At 39.7% G+C, this 22198-nt stretch overlaps 3 protein-coding genes across 4 annotated transcripts; all 3 read left to right on the forward strand.

The window, feature by feature from the left end:
• Positions 1–628: 628 nt before the first annotated feature.
• Positions 629–6347, forward strand: LOC119738453 (caveolin-1-like). The gene is made up of 4 exons (XM_038213351.1): positions 629–742; positions 3928–4127; positions 4324–4416; positions 5137–6347. Exons 1-4 carry the CDS (start codon positions 724–726, stop codon positions 5434–5436), a joined length of 612 nt encoding a protein of 203 aa, XP_038069279.1. The 5' UTR covers positions 629–723; the 3' UTR covers positions 5437–6347.
• Positions 6348–6831: 484 nt separating this feature from the next.
• LOC119738454 lies at positions 6832–20527 on the forward strand. 2 transcript variants are annotated; one of them, XM_038213353.1, is made up of 5 exons: positions 6832–7080; positions 11453–11676; positions 11835–11927; positions 13028–13334; positions 20049–20527. In XM_038213353.1, exons 1-4 carry the CDS (start codon positions 6963–6965, stop codon positions 13325–13327), a joined length of 735 nt encoding a protein of 244 aa, XP_038069281.1. In that variant the 5' UTR covers positions 6832–6962; the 3' UTR covers positions 13328–13334; positions 20049–20527. The 2 variants fall into 2 exon arrangements, with proteins under 2 accessions (XP_038069281.1, XP_038069280.1); XM_038213352.1 differs by lacking the exon at positions 20049–20527 and having other exon boundaries at positions 6833–7080; positions 13028–14801.
• Positions 17065–20062, forward strand: LOC119738455 (caveolin-3-like). Its single transcript, XM_038213354.1, has 4 exons — positions 17065–17153; positions 17917–18137; positions 18317–18409; positions 19742–20062. Exons 1-4 carry the CDS (start codon positions 17114–17116, stop codon positions 20039–20041), a joined length of 654 nt encoding a protein of 217 aa, XP_038069282.1. The 5' UTR covers positions 17065–17113; the 3' UTR covers positions 20042–20062.
• Positions 20528–22198: the final 1671 nt, after the last annotated feature.

Consider the following 22198-nt stretch of genomic DNA (forward strand, 5'->3'; position numbering starts at 1 on the left):
GTCTCGCAAAAGAGTCGTCATTTTGCAATTAGTCTCCATGAAGTTCCTTTTTGGATTGGATTATAGCAACATGTCATACTATTTATCGGGTGCATACCTATGTTCCCCGATACCGATGTTCCCCATCCCTAACCCTAACCCTAACCTAATCATACAACCCTAACCTTAATCCTATAAGGATTTCTCGGGGAACATAATGTATTGGGGAATATCGGGAAGAACCCCTATTTGTCTGCTAATTATAGCTCTGAAGCTACATATGTGCACTCCCATCTGCAGACTGTCGACTCACACCTAGCCCAGGTGGACTCTCCCAATGAAGACGTCGTGCACAGCTTGGGTTAAACTCACACGGATATTGCGAGCGTGTTCATAATGCACGGCGGTATTGTGTTCCTGAAAATGAAACCGAACCGTATGGGCCTATTTAGTTATGTTGACATCACCAACACGACGTTGTGAAGTTCAAACACAATACCTTCATGAGAGCATACAATTTAATACCGATCGTGCATATATTATTATTATTATTATAATAAGGCCAACTTCCTGGCGCACACAAAGGAAGATTCTATTGAGAGGGAACAGCGCGTGACCTTAGAGAACCATAGCAACTACTGCTTGCGGCAATTAGCGTTGGTAACTACTCGGGTGAAACGCCAGTTGCCTTTCTCATGCCAGAAAAAGCTTACAAGTTGCGGTTACTGAGCTGTATCACTTGATATGAGCAAGCAATCCATCGGTACGTACACCATTATTTGTCTGTCCTTTAAAGTCCACTTTTGCCGTATAGTCGAACTATATGTTGTCCTCTGTAGATAACTGTAGTTAATATTAAACTATATTAACCGTATCAATGACGATATTAAATCTGCGCAACAGTTCGCCAATATAGCGGTGGTTGACATGGATTTAGACATAAAAAATGCAGATCACACTGCAATCCCGTATATAGCCGTGAGTTTAGCGATCCAACCCAAATTCGCCAAGCGGTCCATGATGATTAGTTGTCCATTTTAAATTTTAGGGAACCGCCTACATGTATAGCTAGATAACTCAGTTGGTAATTAGAGCGTCCAGACGGTTTACACTAGTCATTATCGTCGGGCAATTTCTCTATTCAACTTTGAAATTATATATTATACTCATTATACTGCATCTAGTCAGTTTCCCTGTGTGGTTTATTTTAATTTGTGACGGCTAAACAAAATGAATATTTTTTTCATGCTTGGATAGCATTTCATTACTCGCACAGCTTGTTACAACTGATAATGTAGTAACCAACGGATTAGAAAGTATCACTAACCGATAATTGACCGATACTGTATCACTAACCCTAACCGATTAACATTTACCGATAGTGTGGTAGAATGTACTACAGTATAAGTCAAGGTCCTAACCGATAAGGTAACCAAAAATAACTGATAGTTTGGTAACATTTACTTCAATATCAGTCAGTTTTTGTTACATTATCGGTTAGTGATACAGTATCGATCAATTGTTGTTACATTATTATCGGTTGGTGATATTTTATCCGTTGGTTACTACATTATCAGTTATATAAACACTGCTTACGTTTGGTTTCATTAAAAATGTGTCACGTGTAAATCAGTGCAGGGAAAATTGTCAACCTTGGCGCCTTAAATGCATGTGCTGCGATTCACTTAATGACACTGTAAGCTATTGTACAGGGTGAGTCAAAAAAGCGGAACCCAAACCCCCCAAAACATATTTCTTATTTACAAAAGAAATTGTAGCACCAAACTTGATAATGACTGGAAAGTCAATATCATAAGCTACTTTTAGATGAAAATAATTACTGAAATTGCTCAATCTGTTCAAAGAATATCACCATTTGAACACAATGACCCTAAAACGTGTTTCGTCCAAAGTTTATTGTGTATTCTGACTATTTGGAACAACAAAGAAAATGATACAGTTTCAACAACTGTTAGCAACTGTAATACACAATATCTTTAGTAACTACCCTGATTAGGCAAACAATATGATTTATCAAATCCACTTAAACAAAACACGGGCCCTCAAAAGAACTTTGTTGAATATTTTCAACTTTTTAAACTGAGGTTTTATCCCTGGTAATGTTTGAAGACAACTGTGACGACGATTCGTCAAATCGCATTTCTGGACGAATGAGGTTTTAGGGTCATTGTGTTAATAAGGTAATATTCTTTGAAAGGATTGAGCAATGTCCGCAATTTTTTTCATCTAATAGTTGCTTATGAAATTTGCTTTCCAGTCATTATTATGTTTGGTGCCACATATTTTTTTTTTTAATATGAAATATAAATTTGGGGGTTTTGGTTCCGCTCTTTTTGACTCACCCTGTACGGGTTGACCCTAAAAATGCAACCCTAAAACATTTGCCTTAATAGAAAAAAAAGGATTTGTGGATTTTGTTTTGTTTTGGGGTATCAGCTTAACTATTAAAAATTGGGGGGGGGGGAATCATGAAAATAGTACTTTGGGTTGCTGAGAATACCAATTAGGCCTATGTAAAAGTAGTCATTTTTCATCCTGTACACACACACAAATTACCACAGTAAGGGATTGTCACTGTACCTATTTGTGCATGTCATAATCCTTACAAACAACATGGCACATAATATGACAAGAGTACAAATGAATTTGATGGAAATACATTTTCTTTTCCACCTGAACATGTGTCTCATCCTTTTAGTCCTATTTTAAACCCTTTTCAGCATCATAAATTTGACAAAATACTGAAGAAATAGCACAAATAAAGGATGATTGCACAGTAGGCTTACAGTAAAATGTTTCACTGTATTTGAAGTACTTCTATACAGGTTGAAAAATGTCTACTTTTACATAAGTGGCATTTTCTCAGCAACCCAAAGTGCTATTTTCATGATTTTGTTCAGTATTTGAAGAAAAAAAAGCTCTTAGCTTTACTCTGATACCCAAAACTTAATAATCCACTGAGTCTTTTTTTTAAGGCAAATGTTTTAGGGTTGCATTTTTTTGGGGGGGGGGGGAGGTCACTCTGTATAGCTGTCGCCTGATGAAAGTGGGCCTTTGTTTTGAAAGATTATGTTGGCCTACAGATCTCTCGAAATTTGGCCCTAGTTTGGAGTTCCAGGGTCGATTCATAACAACCATTTCAATCGAAGTTTTGAAACTTACGCAATATTGTCTGGGACTTGTGGAGAAGACTATTTCAACATCAGAGTTGGTGGTGCGTAATCGGAAAACTGAAAGTGAAACTACTTTAGTAGAGGAATAACTTTTCCGAATAACTTTGGTATTCGTATTGCATTACATCCTGAAGAGGAAATGAATGAAAAGAAGCGCATCAGCAGTGGTTCGTGCATAATATTCTTAAGCTTGTTTGTCGCGCCATTGAGCTATTGACAGCTCCAATGGTCATCCATGCACAAAAGGCAAACAAAACAGATATCGAAAGGGGTATAAAAGGTACTTTGAAGTATTCCAAATATGTACACAGCATACCTTGTACTGTAAGACCATGCAATGGTCCATGACGAAAGGGGTCACAATTATGGCGTCAAAGTACCAAAACTGTTAGCCTAAGGGTTCAGAAATTTATCCTTTCAACTTGATATTCTGGACAAGTATCGAACTGATTTTTTGGTATAGGCCGAGGCTCTATTTATAGGAAAATTAGCATTTTGGGCCCGCGATAAAAAGGCGCGATTATCCCTGAAACTAAATCTAAACAACCCAAACTAAACCAAACCAATCTCAAACAAGTAACCAACAAAGCGCGAACGACCTCACACATTTGATTTCGCTTTCGCTTTCGGGCAGATCGAGCCGGGCTTTCGGCTGTATCTTGTGATGGACACATCATTTTAGGAAACACAACGATTAAACATCTTGCAAAGGTTTGCAACTCAGTGTAATTTTTTTAATAAATATATCACACAGGTCCGACACCAGTCATGAATCCAGATCCGTGGAACGGCCAACAGGGCCCCGTGGAAGTCCCAGCTTACAACTCGGGGGCGAAACCGGCCGCTGCCGCTGGCCAGCCCGCCGGCGCGGGAGGGGAGCGCCCGGTCAGCCGCGGCGACATGGGCTCGTTCTTCGCTGAGGAAGATATTTACCAAATGACCCCTAGTGTTAAGGTTTGTTTCAATCATTTTTTAAATACTTCAATTTGTGATAAAATATTTTGATATCTCCTTACAGCGTGCAAATTTGACATTTAGTCCCGAATTGGAGATCTCCTATTTTAATAGATACACCTGTTACAGAAATAAATAGACTTTGTATTAAAACTGTTCCTATGTTTTTTCTTCTGCTTGATTTCAAATTTTGCAGGTTGAATATGCGGAAATTTTCAAAGAGGCTGATGGTGCCGATAGCTTCGATGCGCTTGCCAATGCGAGTGGGTTGGTCTTTAAATGGACACAGGTTTGTTGTACTGCTTCTCTAAATCCATCATCATGATGATGATAGATGATATTCTTTTGTCCATACCTCGGTAGAGACGCAAGTAAATGACAGACCTTAAATCCAAACAAAATTAATGCTAATTCTTTTCTTTCCTTTTTCCGGTCATATCTTTAACCATACCTACATTTGTTAGTATGAAAAATTGAGTCTCTCATTTTCGCAAGCGTGGTTTTTTTTTTAACCATTTCGTTTTTCTACTTGAATTCTTAATTGAAAAACTTCCTAGTTCACAAATAAAGAAGCACGCAACTTTAGTTGGTCCGCTGTTTGTTTGGTTGGTTGGTTGTAGTTCATCTCTCTCTTTTTTTTTTTGGTGTAATTTTCCCTTCTCATTTTTGGGGATGTCATTTGGTTTGTGAGTGGTGTTCGATATCAAACTGTATAATTTTAAAATAATTAAGTACATGCATAACTAGATGAGCGACCAACGGGCAACAGTGTCAGATCTGTATGCAATAGTCCGAGATCGGCACAAATTCACAAACTTGTACAGATATCGGTTGTTGTGTACGTTCTCCTATTAAGAGGAATTGGGATGAAGTTCTTGCCCAAGGACACCAAAGCAGTTACGATTCTCAGACGGGATTCTCAAAATGTCTGACGCAAAGTCAGACACTAGACTTGTCACTTCCACGCCAAATAATCGTCCACACATTGTCTCCCCCTCTCTCCATCCAGCTCGGCGTCTACCGTTTCTTCAGCCTGATTTTCGGCGTCCTTCTGGTCTTTCTCTGGGGGATCATTTTCGCCCTTATCAACTTTTTCACGGTGTTCATCATGCAACCCACTGTCAAGCTGACCTTCATTCTGCTGAGGCCCATAGCCATGCTGTACAAGGCAAACGTGCGGTCCTTCCTGGACCCGCTGTGGCAGTCCAACGGTTTGATCTTCTCTCGCATTATGGGCAGGTTTGCTTTCAACTTCAAAGGGCTGCCGGGCCAGAAGCCGACCCGCGCAGCCGCCATCGAGGAACTGTGAAATGTAGGCTACGATTTCCACCAAAAGTGCCAAAGAATTCATGAGCGGTTTTGTGGTGTATCGTTTGAGGTCAGTGTCAGTTTGTTGAAAGTGTCCATAGTGTTAAATTTGCAGGGAATTTAGATGAAACAACATAATAAATGTGAAATTAGCTGTCTTGTTGAGTATCTTCAGCAGCTGACGATGTTTTTAATGTAACGCTACAACGCACTGAATACTTAGATAGTGACCTTTACTTAAAAATTACTAAATAATTGCCATTGAAGCCAAAAAACATCGAGCAATACGACAGAAACTACATTTAAGAGTGCTGTTAAGAGGTACGCTTCAAAAAATGTAATCAAAATAAGCCATTTTAAAACATATTAGACAAAGATCAGGAAAGGTGTAAAGTTTTAATGATTTCAACTTTCAATTGCAATGTACTGTAGGATCAGGTTATAGTAAAGCACATGGTATTAACAATAAAGTTTCTATTAAATGAATAGAATTCCGGGTAGTTTATCAATGGATAAATATACAATTTTGAGATTGTGAAATATAATATTATTTTATTGTTCTGCTGTGTATTTGACTATTTCAAAAAGTATTTCAAGGGTACAAAGGAACAGGGCTGATATTTCGGTACTTTTGTAGAAAATGTTACTTTTGGTCGTAAAAATATATATATTTCTATTTTCAAATTCATCTATATATGTATTAGTTTGTCTTTTGTTTTTCTTTACCATTAAATTAGGCTGACTTTTTTGTACTTTTGCAGAAAATGTTACTTTTGGTCGTTAAAATATATATATATCTATATTCAAATTCATCTATATATATTTGTCAAAACTGTACTTAAAGGGTCTTAACAAGGTAACTTGGGTTGTTGATGTACATGTATAAGTAAATTAAAAGGCACTTGGAGAGCATGCTAAGTTGTTTAACTGTGTTTAAGTTTTGTGTTTGCATAGCATCTAACAAGGGCCCAATCAAGAAGCATTTTTAAAGCAGAAACACAAATCACTGACGTAATCATGTTCTAATTAAGCCAAAGCATCTATGCGTCGCTAAACATAGTGTATAAGCACGATTTTGTGTAAAAATTGACAGGTTTTTTATTTTTTTGCCAAAAAGTGACAAATTTTCTTCCCTTGATGAACTCGGGTGCATGTAACACCCCATCCTCTTCGCATATTTTGAGCTGGGGCTATGGTGGCCTGAAAAGGCGCCGCTCCAATTATTGACACATCTACCCTCCATATCAGTTCCATCTGCAGACTGTCAACTCATACCGATATATTACGAGCGTGTTCATGCCCGGTGGTATTGTGTTCCTGAAAACGAAACCGAACCGTATTGGGCCTAGCTATGTTGACATCACCAACACGACGTTGCAAAGTTCAATTGCAGCGCCTACATAAAAGCATATAATAGATCGTGCATATACATTATAAGGTCAGCTATAGCGCACACAAAGGAAGATTCTATGGAGTGGAGACAGCGCGTGACCTTTAGAGAACCATAGCAACCGCCTGTGGCCGGCAATGAGCAGTGGAAACAACCCGAGTGACCAGCCAGCCGCCTTTCTCATGCCAGAAAAATCGTACGAAGCCGGTTACGGAGCTGTATCGCATGACATGAGCAAGCAATCCTTTGGTAGTGGTACGTACACCATTATTTTTTCTGTCTTTTGAACATTCACTTTTGATATAAATAGTCGAATTATTTGTTGTCCTCTGTAAATAACTGTGGTTAATATTAAACTGCATTAACTGTAGCTTTGTGTGTGAGGATCCCATGGGCGTCAATCGTTGGGCGACGGGGGGAACAAATCCCCCGACTTTTTAAGGGGGGGGGGATATCATATTGTTCCCCCCCCCCCCCCACACTTAGGTCGTCCCCGAATAAACATTTTAGCCAACACAAGCTCAGAATAGCTGATTCAATGACTTCAAACTCGAAAATAATGTTTAAAAGATGATTTTTCGCTCACAAAATTGGGTTTAGTGGTCAAAACTTTCCTCAGATCGCACCACAGAGCATCTAGAATCCAAAACTTGTCCCACTCGTTCTTTGCGGATCCGCGGACCTCAAGCCGTTAGGGCTTCGCGCTCGCATTATGGTGCTGATCAAGCCAGGTATGTCCTTGGCCCACTTTTGAGAAGCGATTGACGCCCATTCGCCATAATGGCGGTGGTTGCCATAATGCCATGATGGATAAAGTCTTCAGGAATACAGGTCATTAAAAACAATGCAAGGCTGCAATCCCGTAGGCTTGCCGCGAGTCGAACGATCCAACCTAAATTTGACAAAAGCCCAGTTTTAGAAGTCCAGTATAAATCTGGGAAACCCCAAAAATAGGGCTAGATCGTGCTTGTATAGGGCGCCGATATACGGTATTCGCCCGGTTGCTGGTTCGAACCCTGCTCCAAGGGCGGATCCAGAACACAATTTTCGGGGGGCCAAACAAAATTTTGGTCCCCCCAAAAAGTGGGTCAAAAAAAATTACGGCGTGGGGTACGGGGCCCGCTTAAGGGCCCCGACAAAATTTTGGATTCTAGATGCTCTGTGGTGCGATCTGAGGCAATTTCTGACCACTTTAACCAATGTTTTTTTTGAGGAAAAGATGGTGGTGTACTCATTGCCTGCCTTTATTGCGATGTCACATAAAAAAAAAAAATTGGTTTCGTTTTTGGGGGGGGGGGCCATGGCCCCCTTTGCCCCCCCCCCCCCCCCCTGGATCCGCCCTTGCCCTGCTCTGGCAATTTTCTTTGTTCAACTTTAAAATGTTTAACTAAACTTCACCTAGTTAGTTTCCTGATGTGGTTTACTTGAATATTTGTACATCATTTTAAATCTTCATTAAACAAATGAATATTCTGTAATGCTTCGTGTTTTATTAACAGAGCTAATTAGGCTAACTTCGGTTAATGTGTCATTTTTATCACTAATTTGAGGGTTGTCACGGTGAAAGTGAAGTTCCCCAGTTCATGCAGGGGAAATTGTGGCAATTTTGGAATTGTCAACAATTACTTGGCGCTTTATAAAATGTGCCCTACATGCATTGATTCACTTAAACGTGCAGGGTGAGTCAGAAAAAAAGAAACCCTAATGTCGGGACTATTGTTTTAGTAAAGCGCTACATGTAGCACTTTGAAAATCTAGGATATGAGAGCTGAATTCATAAGCTTTTATTTAGTACAAGAATCATTTAAATCCCATGTGGACGTATTAAGTTACGGAATTTAAACACAACCACCGTTTTAAAGTTCTGTCGACGGATCACAAAAAAGGTGTCGTTCTTTCAGCATAACGAAAACAATTCACACACATCCCTATGTGATTTGTTTTCGTTTCGCTGAAAAAACGACACCTTTTTTGTGATCCGTAGACAGAACTTTAAAACAGTGGTTGTGTTCAAATTCCGTAACTTCAGAATTAAATGGGTAATTCGAATAATTCTTGTACTAAAAGAAAGCTTATGGATTGGGCGTTCATATCCTAGGTTTCGAAAGTGCTACATGCAAAACTACCTTAAACAGTAGTCCCGACTTTTGGGGTTTTTTTAACTCGCCCTGTACAATATAACCCTACCATTCTCGTCACAGGTGTCATTCGTTTTCACACAATTAATCTGATGCATTACCGTACCTGCCGGCGAGTGTAGAGCGTATGTAGTGTTTACAAAATCAGAAATACAGCCTACAGTTTGCGGGGGAAAAATAATTTCTACAACTAATACATTCGCGTGTAGTGCTAGATCACCGTAAGCCATTTGGGTGTGGGCCTTCGTTTGGACTTTGGCCAGCAAACCTTTCAAAACTTAGCCCCATTTTAGAATTTCTTGGCCGGAGGAAACAACCATCGGGAAGTTCTAAAATTTAGGCAATCAGAAAGGGTGTGTGAACAAGAACAGTTCTTGAAACTGAAAGCGAAACTTTAGTAGAGGAATAACTTGATCGAATAACTTTGGTATTCGTGTAATTATTGCATTACACCATAAAGAGGAAGTCATAAGAATAAAAATCAGCAGTGCCATTGGTTAGTTCATGATATTGTAAAGCTTGTTTGTCGCGCCATGAAGCTATTGGTAGCTCTCATGGTCAACTATACACAGAGTGCAAACAAAACAAGATATCGCCTAGGTTAATCTCAATTGGTACGCTGGCATGCCTACTTCAAAGTGTTCAAAATATGTATACATAGCAATGATACCTTGCACTATACGACTAGTGGTCCATGTCTAAAGGGTAATAAATTGTAGCGTCAAAGTACCCCAAAAAGCTGCTAAGGGTTCAGAAATTGACCCTTTTTAACTTGATATTCTGGGCAGTGTTGTAGTACTCGTGCTGGCACTCGTGGAAAAGTACCCGTACTCGTACTCGTACTCTTGAAAAAGTACTGTAAAGCCCGGTTCATACTCAGCGCGAAAGCGAACGCGAACGCGAATTTGTGACGTCATGGCAAGTATTCGCGCTGCGAATTCGTAAAAGTTGAACACATTTCAACTCGGGCGAATTCGCAGCGAATGTTTCATGATGTCAAATTCGCTTCGCATTCGCTTTCGCATGAAGTATGAACCGGGCTGTACTCGTGGGATGTTTTTTTGCCTTGTACTCGCACTCCTACTCGCACTCGTGCATGGGCGTCGCGAGGGGGGGGGGGGGGGCAAGGGAGGCGCTTGCCCCCCCCCCTTCGAAAAAGCAAAACAAAAACAAAAAACAACGCGAAGTCATAGTGGTGTAAATTTAATGAGTTGGGGGGGGGCAAAATGTCCCTGCCCCCCTCTAAAACTGAGAAATGGAGAATATGTTGAGAAATACAGGATTTTTTGGGGGAAAAAAATATGTTTTGCCCCCCTCTAGAAAAAAATCCTGGCGACGCCCATGCACTCGTTGAAATGTACACCACTGCAACACTAATTCTGGGCAAAATATATATATTAAATGATTTTTTTTCCTGTAGGCCAAGACTCTATTTTCACAACCATTTTATAGCTAAGTTTACTTACTATGCTGGCCCGCGATTATCCCCCCCCCCCAAAGCTAAATCCAAACAACCCAACCAAACCAAAATCAAAGCTGTAATCAACTAAACTTATAAACAAACTTATGGTGTGACCAAACCAGTGTTCAAATCCAAACCAAGTCCAAATGCAACCCAAAACCTAACCTCTGTAACCAACTTGACCAGAACCAAACCAAACCCACACTACAAACCCAATGTAGGCCTATATACTGCCGAGCTCAAATCAAAACAGAAACCCAAACTGAAAACCAAAAACTGCAAACCCAACACGGCATCCAATTTAAACTCAAACCCAAATCCCAACCGCCAACCCGAACCCAACTGACCCGAACCAAAACCCAAACCAAAACCCCAACTCATATATTATGTCTCACTCAAACCCAAATTCAAGCATAAACTGCCAGCCAACACGAGGACGCAAATCCGAACCCAAACCTTGAACCGAACTCAAACCCGAACCGAAACCCAAACCCTAAACCAACCCGAACCCAACTCGAAATGTTTCAAATTCAAACCCAAACCTTAAACCGAACTCAAACCCGCATCTATAACCAAACCCGAACTCAAACCAACCCGAACCCGAAATGTTTCAATGGTACTTCTTGATCCCAAATCCAATGCAAGCAGCGTCACATTTACACACGGACGCAAATCTGAGCTCGAACCCATTCCCGAAGACCCGAACCCCAAAACATGAACCTAACTTCACACCAAACCCAAACCTAAAGTCAACATACAATCACCCAACTCGATGGCTGGAAACATATCTTTAGCAACCCCTCCTACCAAAAAGGGTAAGAAAGTCACCTGCATATCAAATTTGCCATGTGAAACAAAGTGCCAAGGTGTTCAAATGAATGGCATAATTCCTTTGCTCAGTCAAATTTCATCATCACACCCATACGGTGATGGACACATCAGTTCAGGAAACAGAGTGATTGAACCTCTTCAAAGCTTTACAACTTGTAATTTTAAAATTCCCTCGTATGATAAATTTATCACGCAGGTCCGACACCCGTCATGAATCCAGATCCGTGGAACGCCCAACAAGCCCCTGGGTACCCGCCCCCGGGCCCCGTGGATGCCCCGGCTTACAGCATGGGGGCGCCGCCGGCCGCTGCCTTTGACCAGCCCGCCGACACGGGCGGGGAGCAGCGCCCAGTCACCCGCGGTGACATGAGCTCGTTCTTCGCTGAGGAGGATATTTACCGGATGACCCCTCATGTTAAGGTCGGTTTTAATCATTTTTTTCACAACTTTAATTTGTGATAAAACAGTTTGATATCTCCTTGTGGCATGCACATGGAGTATCCTATTGTAATGGACATGTCTGTATTTTAAATAAATAGACTTTGTATTAAAACCGTTCCTATTTTCAAATGTTGCAGGTTCAACATGAGGAAATTTTCAAAGAGGCTGACGGTGCCAATAGCTTCGAGGCGCTTGCCAATGCGAGTGGGTTGGTCTTTAAATGGACACAGGTTTGTTATACTTCAAGCATCCTCTCTAAATCCATCATCATGATATGATAATCGGTGATATTCTTTGGTCCATTCCTGGGTAGGCAAGTGAATGACAGGCCTTAAATCTGAACAACTTCCAGTCCTTTTTCTTTTCTTTCCTGGCCGCAAATCTTTTTTTCCCAAACGACATCCGTTTCCCATCTTCTGATTGGTCCATTACATGCATATCTAATGCCTTGATCTCCACAACACAAACTCAATATAGGCTTTACGTCTTGTGAGAAATGTTCCTTCCTCACTGTGGTTATTTCAAAAGGTAAAGTGCGAAGAAGTGAACTGAAACGCTCACTGGGGTTCGACCTCGTATCACCTAATTAGAAGTCAGGACTACTTCCAACCAGTCCACGAATCAGCTACCAATCGTTGATGATTTAGCAACCTTATTCCTTGTTATATAACTTGTTCTCTGAAGCTCTGGGCATCATGAATATGCATAAAGCAGAGAGAGCGCCCTCTTTTGAGTTTGTCCGATCTAGTTTGGGGAGGCCCTATCTTTAACCATATAATTATACCTATACATTTTTTAACTGAAATATCGAGTATCTCATTTTCGCAAGCGTGTGGTTTTTTTTACAAACCATTTCGTTTTTCTACTTGAATTCTTAATTGAAAAACAAATATACAAAAGCACACAACTATAGTTGGGCCACTGTTTGGTTGGTTGTTGGGTAGTCCATCTCTTTTTTTTCTCTCTTTTTTTCCCTTCCCATTTTTGGGGATGTCATTTGGTTTGTGAGTTGTGTTCGATAGATCAAACTGTATAATTTAAAAATAAATAAGCACATGTATAACGAGATGAGCGACCAACGGGCAACAGTGTCAGATGTATATGCAAATTGCTCGAGATCAGCACAAATTCACGAACTTGTAGATATCGATTGTTGTGTAGTACTATAGGTACTCCTAGCAAGAGCAATTGTGGATAAGGGTCTTGCATGCCCAAGGACACGAAGGCAATCACAATTCTCAGACGGGATTCTCAGATGTGTTACCAGGACTTGTCAATTCCACGCTAAGTAATAATCGTCCCCACATTGTCTCCCCCTCTCTCCATCCAGCTGGGCGTCTACCGTTTCTTCAGCCTGGTTCTGGGCGTCCTTATGGTCTTTCTCTGGGGGATCATTTTTGCCCTTATCAACTTTCTCACGGTGTTCCTCATGCAACCCATGGTCAAGCTCACCTTCATTCTGCTGAGACCCCTAGCCATGCTGTTCAAGGCGATCGTGCGGTCCTTCCTGGACCCGCTGTGGCAGTCTTGCGGCTTGGTCTTCTCTCGCTTTATGGGCAGGTTCGCGTTCAACTTCAAGGGGCTGCCGGACCAGAAGCCGAGCCGCGCAGCCGCCATCGAGGAACTGTAAAATGTAGGTTAAGATTTCCAACAAAGTGCCAAAGAATCCAAGAGTGGTTTGGTGTTTTGAGGTCGGTGTCAATTTGTTGAAGGTTTCCATAGTGAAAAATATGCAGGGAATTAGATGAAACAATATATAAATGTAAAATTAGCTTTCTTGTTGAGTATCTTCAGCAGCTGACGATGTTTTTGATGTCATGTGACAGTGTGTTGAATACTTAGATAGTGAACTTCATTTTAAAAAACAATACCAAATAATTTCCATTTAAGCCAAAGAAAACATCGAGCAATAAGAGAGAAACTTAAGCTTTAAGAGTGTCGTTTGTGCCTTGTAAGAAGTACGCTTAAGCCATTATAAAACATAGACAAAGATCAGGAATGATGTAAAGTTTTATTGATTTCAGTCTAAATCGAATTGAGAGTTAATCTTTTCAAAAGTCCAGGCATTATATAAATTATTAGAGTGTGTGATGATTATTTGACGAATAGTTAAAAAAATAAGGACACGTTTGATTGGTGGCGTGTTTTGTGTGGTTGGCTTTACATTAAATAGGAAAGACTTATATAATGAATTCTATTCAAAAGTATTTATATTTACTGAGTGCTTAGAAGGTAAAAATCAAGCGGACAAAGTGTAACGAACGTTATGGTGTGAAAGGCATAACATTTATGCTTATTTTTGGTTGTGTATATGTGAATGTATAGATAATTATAGGGTAAACGTGAGGTTAGGGTTGAATAATTTCAAATTTTAGGATCGAAGCACATAATTATTGTATTAAAAATATAGTTTTTATTAAATGAAGTATGATCTCCTTGGAATCCCGGGTAGTTTATCAATCGATAAATATAAAGTTTTAAGATTGTGAAATATAATATTGGGTTATATTGTTCTGCTGTGTATTTGACTATTTGGGTTACAGAGGAACAGTTTGTGTTTTTGGTTTTCTTTACCATTAAATCGGGCCGACGTGTTGGTACTTTTGCAGAAAATGTTATTTTCCGTTCGTGAAATGTACATTTCTATTTTCATTTTCATAATTTCAAAACTGTATTAAAACTAAATTAAAGACCACTTGGGGGTATGCTAAGTGCTTTAACTGTGTTTAGATTTTGTGTTTGAATAAAATCTAACATGGGCCCAGTTTCATGAAACATTTAGGCAGAAAAACAAATCACTTAAAGCAAATTGTTCTGAGCAAAAGCATCTTTGCATCACTTAACAAAGTGTACAAGCACGATTTTCTGCAAGAAAATTGACAGAATATTTTTTTTCAAACGATGACAAATTTTACCCAAGTTAAACTATGAAGGTAAAACCATAATCACCATATTCTTTGTAATTGCATACTTACGATTGTGGAATGTGGCAAATGTTTCCAATAATTGTTTTAAGGTTTGTCAAAGTATTTCATAATTTGTTCATTTTCATTGTCCCTTGAACAGCATGTACAATGAAACAATTAAACATTAATTAAACATTACACTCATCGTAAAGTTACTTTAAAGGTTTTTTTAGTCCCACGATTTTACCTCGCCGATATGTAGGCCCTATGTGGCCTATTTTTGAGTAGTATAATAGGGGTGTAAGTGGCGCCACCAACTTCAAAATAGTCCGCCCCCCGAAAAAAATCAATTTTTTTTTCTGCGGCTAAAACTTTTGGGCAACATTTTTTGAAAAAAAAACATTGAGCCCCCCATTCCAAATCCTGGATGCGCCAATGCAATATTACAAACCAAAAAACACCAGAATTAGTATGACAAGCAGCTCTGAAATTATAATGTAGGCCTATTTTGTAAGTAAAATCCAACTTAATATAGGCTTAACTTTTTTGAATCAATAAAATTATATTTTTAGAAGGAAAATAAACAATTATTACCCCAAAAATAACTTGCCTAATTTGTATGCTTACTTTATGGGCTCCGTGCGCTGAAAAGAGGGCGCCCTTTTACTTAGCAAGGACGTCCCATAGGGGTGCAACCCTGCAAAAAAAATCCATAGACACTAGTGCTAAATGTGCATACTTCAAAATTCTTTTAAAATACTCAGAACTCTCACAGGTATTGAAGCTGCACAGAAAAATGATGATCAAAGTGTCATCTTTCATTTTCTTTTCATTTTTTGGTGGGTTGACCATTAACTTTTCGAGATATTCTCACCCAAATAAGACGACCCCTATTTTTCCCGAAGCGGAAAAGTAGCCATCTTGAAAAACGATCCCTCCACAACATGGCAAAATAGCGCCACTTTCGAGCCCAATAGCATCCAAAATGCTCAGAATTGGAAGCCCCAAGTCCGGGCCAGAGGTTCATCACCATATATCTTCAATTCCCCAATTTTATGGCTCTCATACGAATTTTTGGCCTATTTACATGCGTGCACCCATAGACATAATAAAACCTGTCTATGGGACGTCCATTGATCATGGATGGGACATTTCGCTGGTTGACGCGCACCGTTCCTTGTGTGTGACGCACGAACACCAGGGGATTTGTACTATGTACACGCAGTGGCCGCGCTTCGCGGCAAATGACTTGCAGTACAGCAAGATGCGGGCGTCGGTCGGTCACCCCCAACTGTACTTCCTTAGCCGGTGAGGGGGTGCTTAACCGCTTGTGAACGGAGCGGATATTGGCCCCCTATTTGAATTTGCATTAGTCTTTCGAAAACTACAATGAATTTTATTCATAAACCTCCACTTGTACTGGAATTGTTATCAGATCAAAAAAGGGAGGCTGTTGTTGTTCCCTTCCGATTTTGTAAGAAAATGATAAAATGAATTATTTTAACAGTGGCTGCTGCTAACATGTTAACTCGGCAGCACTGTACATAATTTATTCACTGGTAACCGCAATTGAAACAGCAATGAATCAATGAACGGCAGATATGTACACAAATCATGAGGCTACCAGCATCAGGGTACCAGTGACCTATGACCTGGTAGGTCATAGGTTACAGGCAAAATATTAGGTCAGGTCAGGCTAAGGTCACTCATTCCTTTCCTTCGTTCTCTCCGTTCTCGGTGTCTTTCTCTTCTCCATCCTCTTTAGGCTTTTCTCCGTTTTCCTCGATGATCGTATTCTGGGCCGGAAAACAGGATTCAACATTATTATGTGTATAGCTGTTGCGTTTCTTATTTCCATTGCATGTCTGGTTGACCAACATGATTTCGCTGCCCCCCCCCCCCCCCCCTTGCTGATATCTTTGCTTTCCCGACACCATGGTATGGTATACTGTTACAACCATATGGTTGCTAACAGCAAAGCGTCGCCGTTGTTAACCGCAAAACCAATCCGATTACGTACTTAGACGCTATAAGGGAGCAGTGAAATTCATGCACCCCCCCCCCCCAAAAAAAAAAAACCGTGGCATTTTGAACGTTGTGTTTCTCAGAAAATATGCTCGGTATGATTGAAATGTTACATTCTAACTGAAGAAGAAATTCTAAACTTCATGTCAGTGAAGAGCGTCATCGATGCCGAAACCTCAATACTGGTTACTGTCAAAGCTGACCTTCAAGTCTGGAAGAAATCGTTCAAAAACTTCCCCAAATGTATGTATTTATCCCAATTTCTAGGAATTTATCCCAGTTGTTATTTCAAAATAAAGTGTTACGTAACCTTTAGAGATCGCCCTTCGCAACCATATGGCTGATTAAGGTCACTAAAACGACGCAATGCTATTATGTCACCGTCAGCCTTTTGGGGTGTGGGCCTTCGTTTGGACTTTGGCCCATAGGCCTAATCGAGACTTGGCCCCATTTTGGAATGTTCTGAGCCGATGGATTAAACAGCCATGGCAATCGGAGTTCTGGAACTAAGGCATTCGGGAAGGGGTTTGTGAAGAAGATATAATTTCATCAGAGATTGGTGGTGCAGCTGAAAACTAAAAGTGAAAGTTCAGTGGAATAATAATTTTCCCAAATAACTTTGATGATTGCATTCATAAAGCGCGATCCGACAAACTGACGAACAGCATACGAACTATTCGCTGGTAACCAGCTTATGTATGGTGCGCATTCAAAGTACCAACGAATTGACAAACTGACGAATAGCATACAAACAGTGTGAAGAACAACCGGCTATTGGAGATTAATGTAATTTGACAAACTGACGAATACGTTTTACGATCAAATAAAATCATATCGCACAACTTCTCTGATTAAATAAGTGACCTGATGGATACTTAGTTTCCTATTTTATTCCGAATATACACTTAAAGGGTTATTATCGAAACATTAAGGGTAAAATACGGCGCCCAGAAAACTGTCCAACTTCAAACGCGAATTACTCGAAACAAGTTTTTCGCTTATTCGTCGGTATGTCAGCTCTGCGACGATTTGTTCGCGTGTTGTAAAGCTTGTTTGTCACGCCATGGAGCTATTGATAGCTAGCATGATGGTCAACCACACACACTGCAAACAAATTAATCAGATATCGAAAGGATTAATCTCAAGTGGCACATAATTTCATATCCTGTTCAATAGGCTAACTTGTGACGGACTCAATTGTTTAGAAAACGGAGTGATAAAACCTCTTCAAAGGTTAACAACTTGCAATTTTAAAATTTAACTCGCATGATGATGATGTTTAACGCAGATACAAAACCCGTCCCGAATCCCGATCCGTGGCACGGCCAACAACCCCCTGTGTATCCGCCCCCGGGCTCCGTGGACATCCCGGCTTACAACTCGGTGGTGCCGCCGGCCGCTGCTGCTGGCCAGCCCGCCGGCACGGGCGGGGGACGCCAGGCCAGCCGCGCTGACATGAGCTCGTTCTTCGCTGAGGAAGATATTTACCGAATGACCCCTCATGTTAAGGTTGGTTTTCATCATTTACAAAAATACTTAAATTTTGATAAAACATTTGATTTTCTTTGGCCTTGAGGCGTGCAAATTTGACCTTTTCATCCCAAAATAGAGATAGACCTCATTTAATGGATAACTGTATAAGAAATTAATGCATGTACACTTCGTATTGAAACAATCCTATTTTGCAGGTTGAATATGCGGAAGTATTCAAAGAGGCTGACGGTGCCAATAGCTTCGATGCGCTTGCCGAGTTTTCTGGATTGGTCTTTAAATGGACACAGGTTTGTTACAAACGTCGCAAACAAAACGGAAGGGGTCATAATTTTGAATCTGATCGTCTTATGGGGGCCGTGCTGTAAGTCTGATGCCTCATAACTTAAGTCCGAAATTTCGGATTTATGAGGCATCGAATTAATGAGGCATTGGACTTGGGGGTTCGGCCTCATAGCTCCGACGCCTCATAAGTCCGACACCTCATAATGCCAACAACGAACAACGATGTTTCGGACAAGTTTGCGGACTTATGAGGCGTCTATGGGCTCCTTTGGAAAATTTTATTAGCTACATTTTTGATACCTCGTTTGCTACCAAAGACTGTAAATCGTCCAAGATCGATGGCGGTTTGCGGTGAAAAATGATGCGGATTGAAAAGTTGCAAATTTAAAAAGTACATGAGTCGAGTGGAAATTGCCACGTGACAATGTGACATTGGCCGAAACGAACGGCAGGGAAAACACGCGCTAGGCGAACGAATGTGTGTTTGCGCTGGCAATTTTTCCTCGCGTATTTCTTTAACTGCAACTTTTCAAAGTGCATCGTTTTTCATAAAACGCTGTCAATATTGAACGATTAACAGTCTTTGGTAGCGAAAGGGGCATCAAAATGTAGCTAACAAAATTCCCCAAAGGTGCATATAAATGACGTCATCATAAGACGATCAGATTCAAAATAATGACCCCTCCAATGAGTGTGAACTTTCTTGTTCTGTTTTTTTTTTTCTTGGCGGTGAAGTTTTACCTCATCATGTATCCTCGCAAAATCGATCATGATGATTAGATGATCGATGATAGTCTTAGGTCCATACCTCAGTAGAGACGCAAGTGAATGACAAACCTTCAACCCGAACAAATTCTATTTTTGTTCTTTCTTTTCCCGGCCCTATCTTTAACCATACCTATGCCGAGTTTCTCATTTTCGCAAGCGTGTTTCAAATTTCGGTTTTTGTTTTTCAACTTGAAGTTTTAATTTCAGAACCTCCTAATTTATAAAAAAAAAAAACTTGCGACTATATTTGGGCCACTGTTTGGTTGGTTGTTGTGCAGAGTCCATCTGTTTTTTCCCCTTTCCCTTTTTTATATTTAAATTAGTATAACGACATAAGCGACCAACGGTATTGTGTCAGATTTGAGATTTGTATGCAATATAGTTGGAGATCAGCACAAATTCACGAACTTGTAGATGTATATCGTTTATTGTGTACTCCTTGGTGCTCCTATAAATTATTAAGATCAGTTAGGATAAACTTCTTGGCAAGAACACTATTCTCAGAAATCTAACGCAAAGTCCCACGCCAAACAATCGTCCCCACATTGTCTCCCCCTCTTTCCGTCCAGCTGGGCGTCTACCGTTTCTTCAGCCTGATTCCGGGCGTTCCTCTGGCCTTTCTCTGGGCGATCGTTTTCGCCCTCGTCAACTTTTTCACGGTGTTCCTCATACAACCCAGTTTCAAGCTGACTTTCGTTGTGTTGAGGCCCATAGCCATGCTGTTCAAGGCGATCGTGCGGTCCTTCCTGGATCCGCTGTTTCAGTCCATTGGCTTGGTCTTCTCTCACATTATGGGCAGGTTCGCGTTCAACTTCAAAGGGCTGCCTGGCCAGAAGCCGAGCCGCGCAGCCGCCATCGAGGAACTGTAAAATGTAGGTTACGGGGAGGGGGAGGACATTCCACCAAAGTCCAAACGAGTTAAAATTGCGGTGAATTGGGATTATTGAAGGGAAGTTGCGGTCTCCACCAAAGTGCCGAATAAATTCGACCGTGGTTTTCAGTGGCACCATTCAGTTCAGTTTTAGTATGTTAAAAAGTTTACATAATAAAATCGGCACATTCAATTAGATGATACAGTGGTTACATGTGATTTTAGCTGTTTTAAGATAAGAAGCTGACACATTTGTGATGTATGGGGAAAAAGCGGAACCCAAACCCAAAGAACTATATTTGCATATTATTCATATAAGATGGAATAATATTAGATAAATTTGCATATTATTCATATAAGATGGAATAATATTAGATAACATAAGATATTTCATATTAAAAAAAATATGCATCAAAAATAGTTACAACTGGTAAGCCAATTTAATAAACTACTTTTAGATGAAAAAAAGACTTCAATTGCTCATCCGTTCAAAGTATATCACCATTTAAACGAAATGGTCCTACAATCTGTTTCGTCCAAAAGGCAATTAATTTGCGAGTTCTGACTGTTTGGACTAGCAAAGAAAATAACACAGAATACTTGTTTCGACAACTGTAGTAACAATAATCTTTATTAACAACCCTGCTTTGGCTAACAATAGGATTTTTAAAATCCAATTTTTCTTAACAGACGGGCCTTCAAAAGGACTTTGTTGAATATTTTTAACTTTTAAACTGAGGTTTTATCGCTGGTGATGTTTGAAGACAATTTATTGTAATGACATTTATTGAAATCGCATTTTTGGACGAAACAGATTTTAGGGTCATTCGTTTAAATGGTGATATAATTTAAACGGATTGAGCTAATGAATTTTGTTTTTCCAGCTAAGTAGTTTATAAAACGAGCTTACCAGTCCTAATTATTGTTGGTGCAACATATTTTTTTTCTTCTAAATATGAAATATATTTCTTTGGGTTTGGAATCCTCTTTTTTTACTCACCCTGTATTGTGTCGATGCTGTGAATAATTAGATAAACTTCAGCAATCACCAATTAATTACCAAGCCAAAAAAACTCGAGTGATAAATTGAAACTAGCTTTTGAGCTTGCTAATAAGTGTGTAAAAAGGTACGTTTTGGATTATTTTTGGCACAAGCCATAATTGAAACATAAAAGAGAACAGAGTTGAATTCGAGTGTCATTCCAGCCTCAAGAAATCTCGGGGTCGAATTGATTCAGAGTTAATCTTTTAAAAAGTCCAGATATTGTATAAAATTATTAGAATGTAGTGATTGACTTGCTTTTTATGTGTACTTAAAAATATATATGGGCATATTGTATCGTATTTTATGTGGTTGGTTATACTAAATTGGAATGACTTCAATAATTAATTGTATTCAAAGTATATGCCTATTAAATGAGAGCTAGAATCTTGCAATAAAAGTGTAAAAGGCGTATATATATTTATTTTATGTACTTATTTTGGTTATGTATGTGAATGTAAACATAGAATAAGGGGTACAACTACAAGTGATGTTGAGAGATAATCAATAAATACGCCTTATATGGTGTATACGCTAGTTACAAAGACTGGCGCGTGAGCGAGAACAATGGCGAATGACGTACGTATGACGTATCTAGACTTGTTGGCTCTCCTTTTCCCAAATTTGATATACCGTTCACATTTGGTAAATTGACAAGTTTTTCTCTACCTTTCAGTAAAAAGAAAGCGTCAAAACAAACTATTTCAAGAAAACTACTCGGAATTACACGTTGCAGCTCCTATTCGAGGTGCCCGGAAGTTAGGTTTCTCGTAAACTTTTGTACGTTCTATTTCGGAGGTAATGAGCTTCGATTTTTGCTCATTTTTTTAGTGTCTCTGGCAAAATATCAGTCGTTGGAAAATCATAAAGTAGTCAAATTTGACATCGTAAAATTGTCACGAAAGCATTGGTGGGGAAAGATGGGGAAGAAGATTTCTGCGACTTATTTCACAAAAATTTGATCTGTCTTTTCTGTGTTTGTATTTTCCACTTTTCTTTATTTATTTGGAGAGGTGTACTAAGGCCAAAAAAGTCTCCGGTTTCTGGTATGGAGCTTGCCCAAAAAGTGGTGCGGCGACGAGGCTTTTTTTTTTTTTTTACCTGATTTTTTTG

This window comes from Patiria miniata, unplaced genomic scaffold (genome assembly GCF_015706575.1).
Source record: "Patiria miniata isolate m_02_andy unplaced genomic scaffold, ASM1570657v1 HiC_scaffold_3, whole genome shotgun sequence".
In the NCBI taxonomy this organism is placed as follows: Eukaryota; Metazoa; Echinodermata; class Asteroidea; order Valvatida; family Asterinidae; genus Patiria; species Patiria miniata.

Excerpts from the sequence above, each read along its gene's own strand:
- LOC119738454 (XM_038213353.1), top strand. The coding sequence starts at position 6,963 with ATGAGCAGTGGAAACAACCCGAGTGACCAGCCAGCCGCCTTTCTCATG. Across the intron at positions 7,081-11,452 it reads CAAGCAATCCTTTGGTAGTG|GTCCGACACCCGTCATGAAT; the intron begins GTACGTACACCA and ends TTTATCACGCAG. Across the intron at positions 11,677-11,834 it reads GGATGACCCCTCATGTTAAG|GTTCAACATGAGGAAATTTT; the intron begins GTCGGTTTTAAT and ends CAAATGTTGCAG.
- LOC119738455 (XM_038213354.1), top strand. The coding sequence starts at position 17,114 with ATGGCAATCGGAGTTCTGGAACTAAGGCATTCGGGAAGGG. Across the intron at positions 18,138-18,316 it reads GAATGACCCCTCATGTTAAG|GTTGAATATGCGGAAGTATT; the intron begins GTTGGTTTTCAT and ends CCTATTTTGCAG. Across the intron at positions 18,410-19,741 it reads TGGTCTTTAAATGGACACAG|CTGGGCGTCTACCGTTTCTT; the intron begins GTTTGTTACAAA and ends CTTTCCGTCCAG.
- LOC119738453 (XM_038213351.1), top strand. Across the intron at positions 4,128-4,323 it reads AAATGACCCCTAGTGTTAAG|GTTGAATATGCGGAAATTTT; the intron begins GTTTGTTTCAAT and ends CAAATTTTGCAG. Across the intron at positions 4,417-5,136 it reads TGGTCTTTAAATGGACACAG|CTCGGCGTCTACCGTTTCTT; the intron begins GTTTGTTGTACT and ends CTCTCCATCCAG.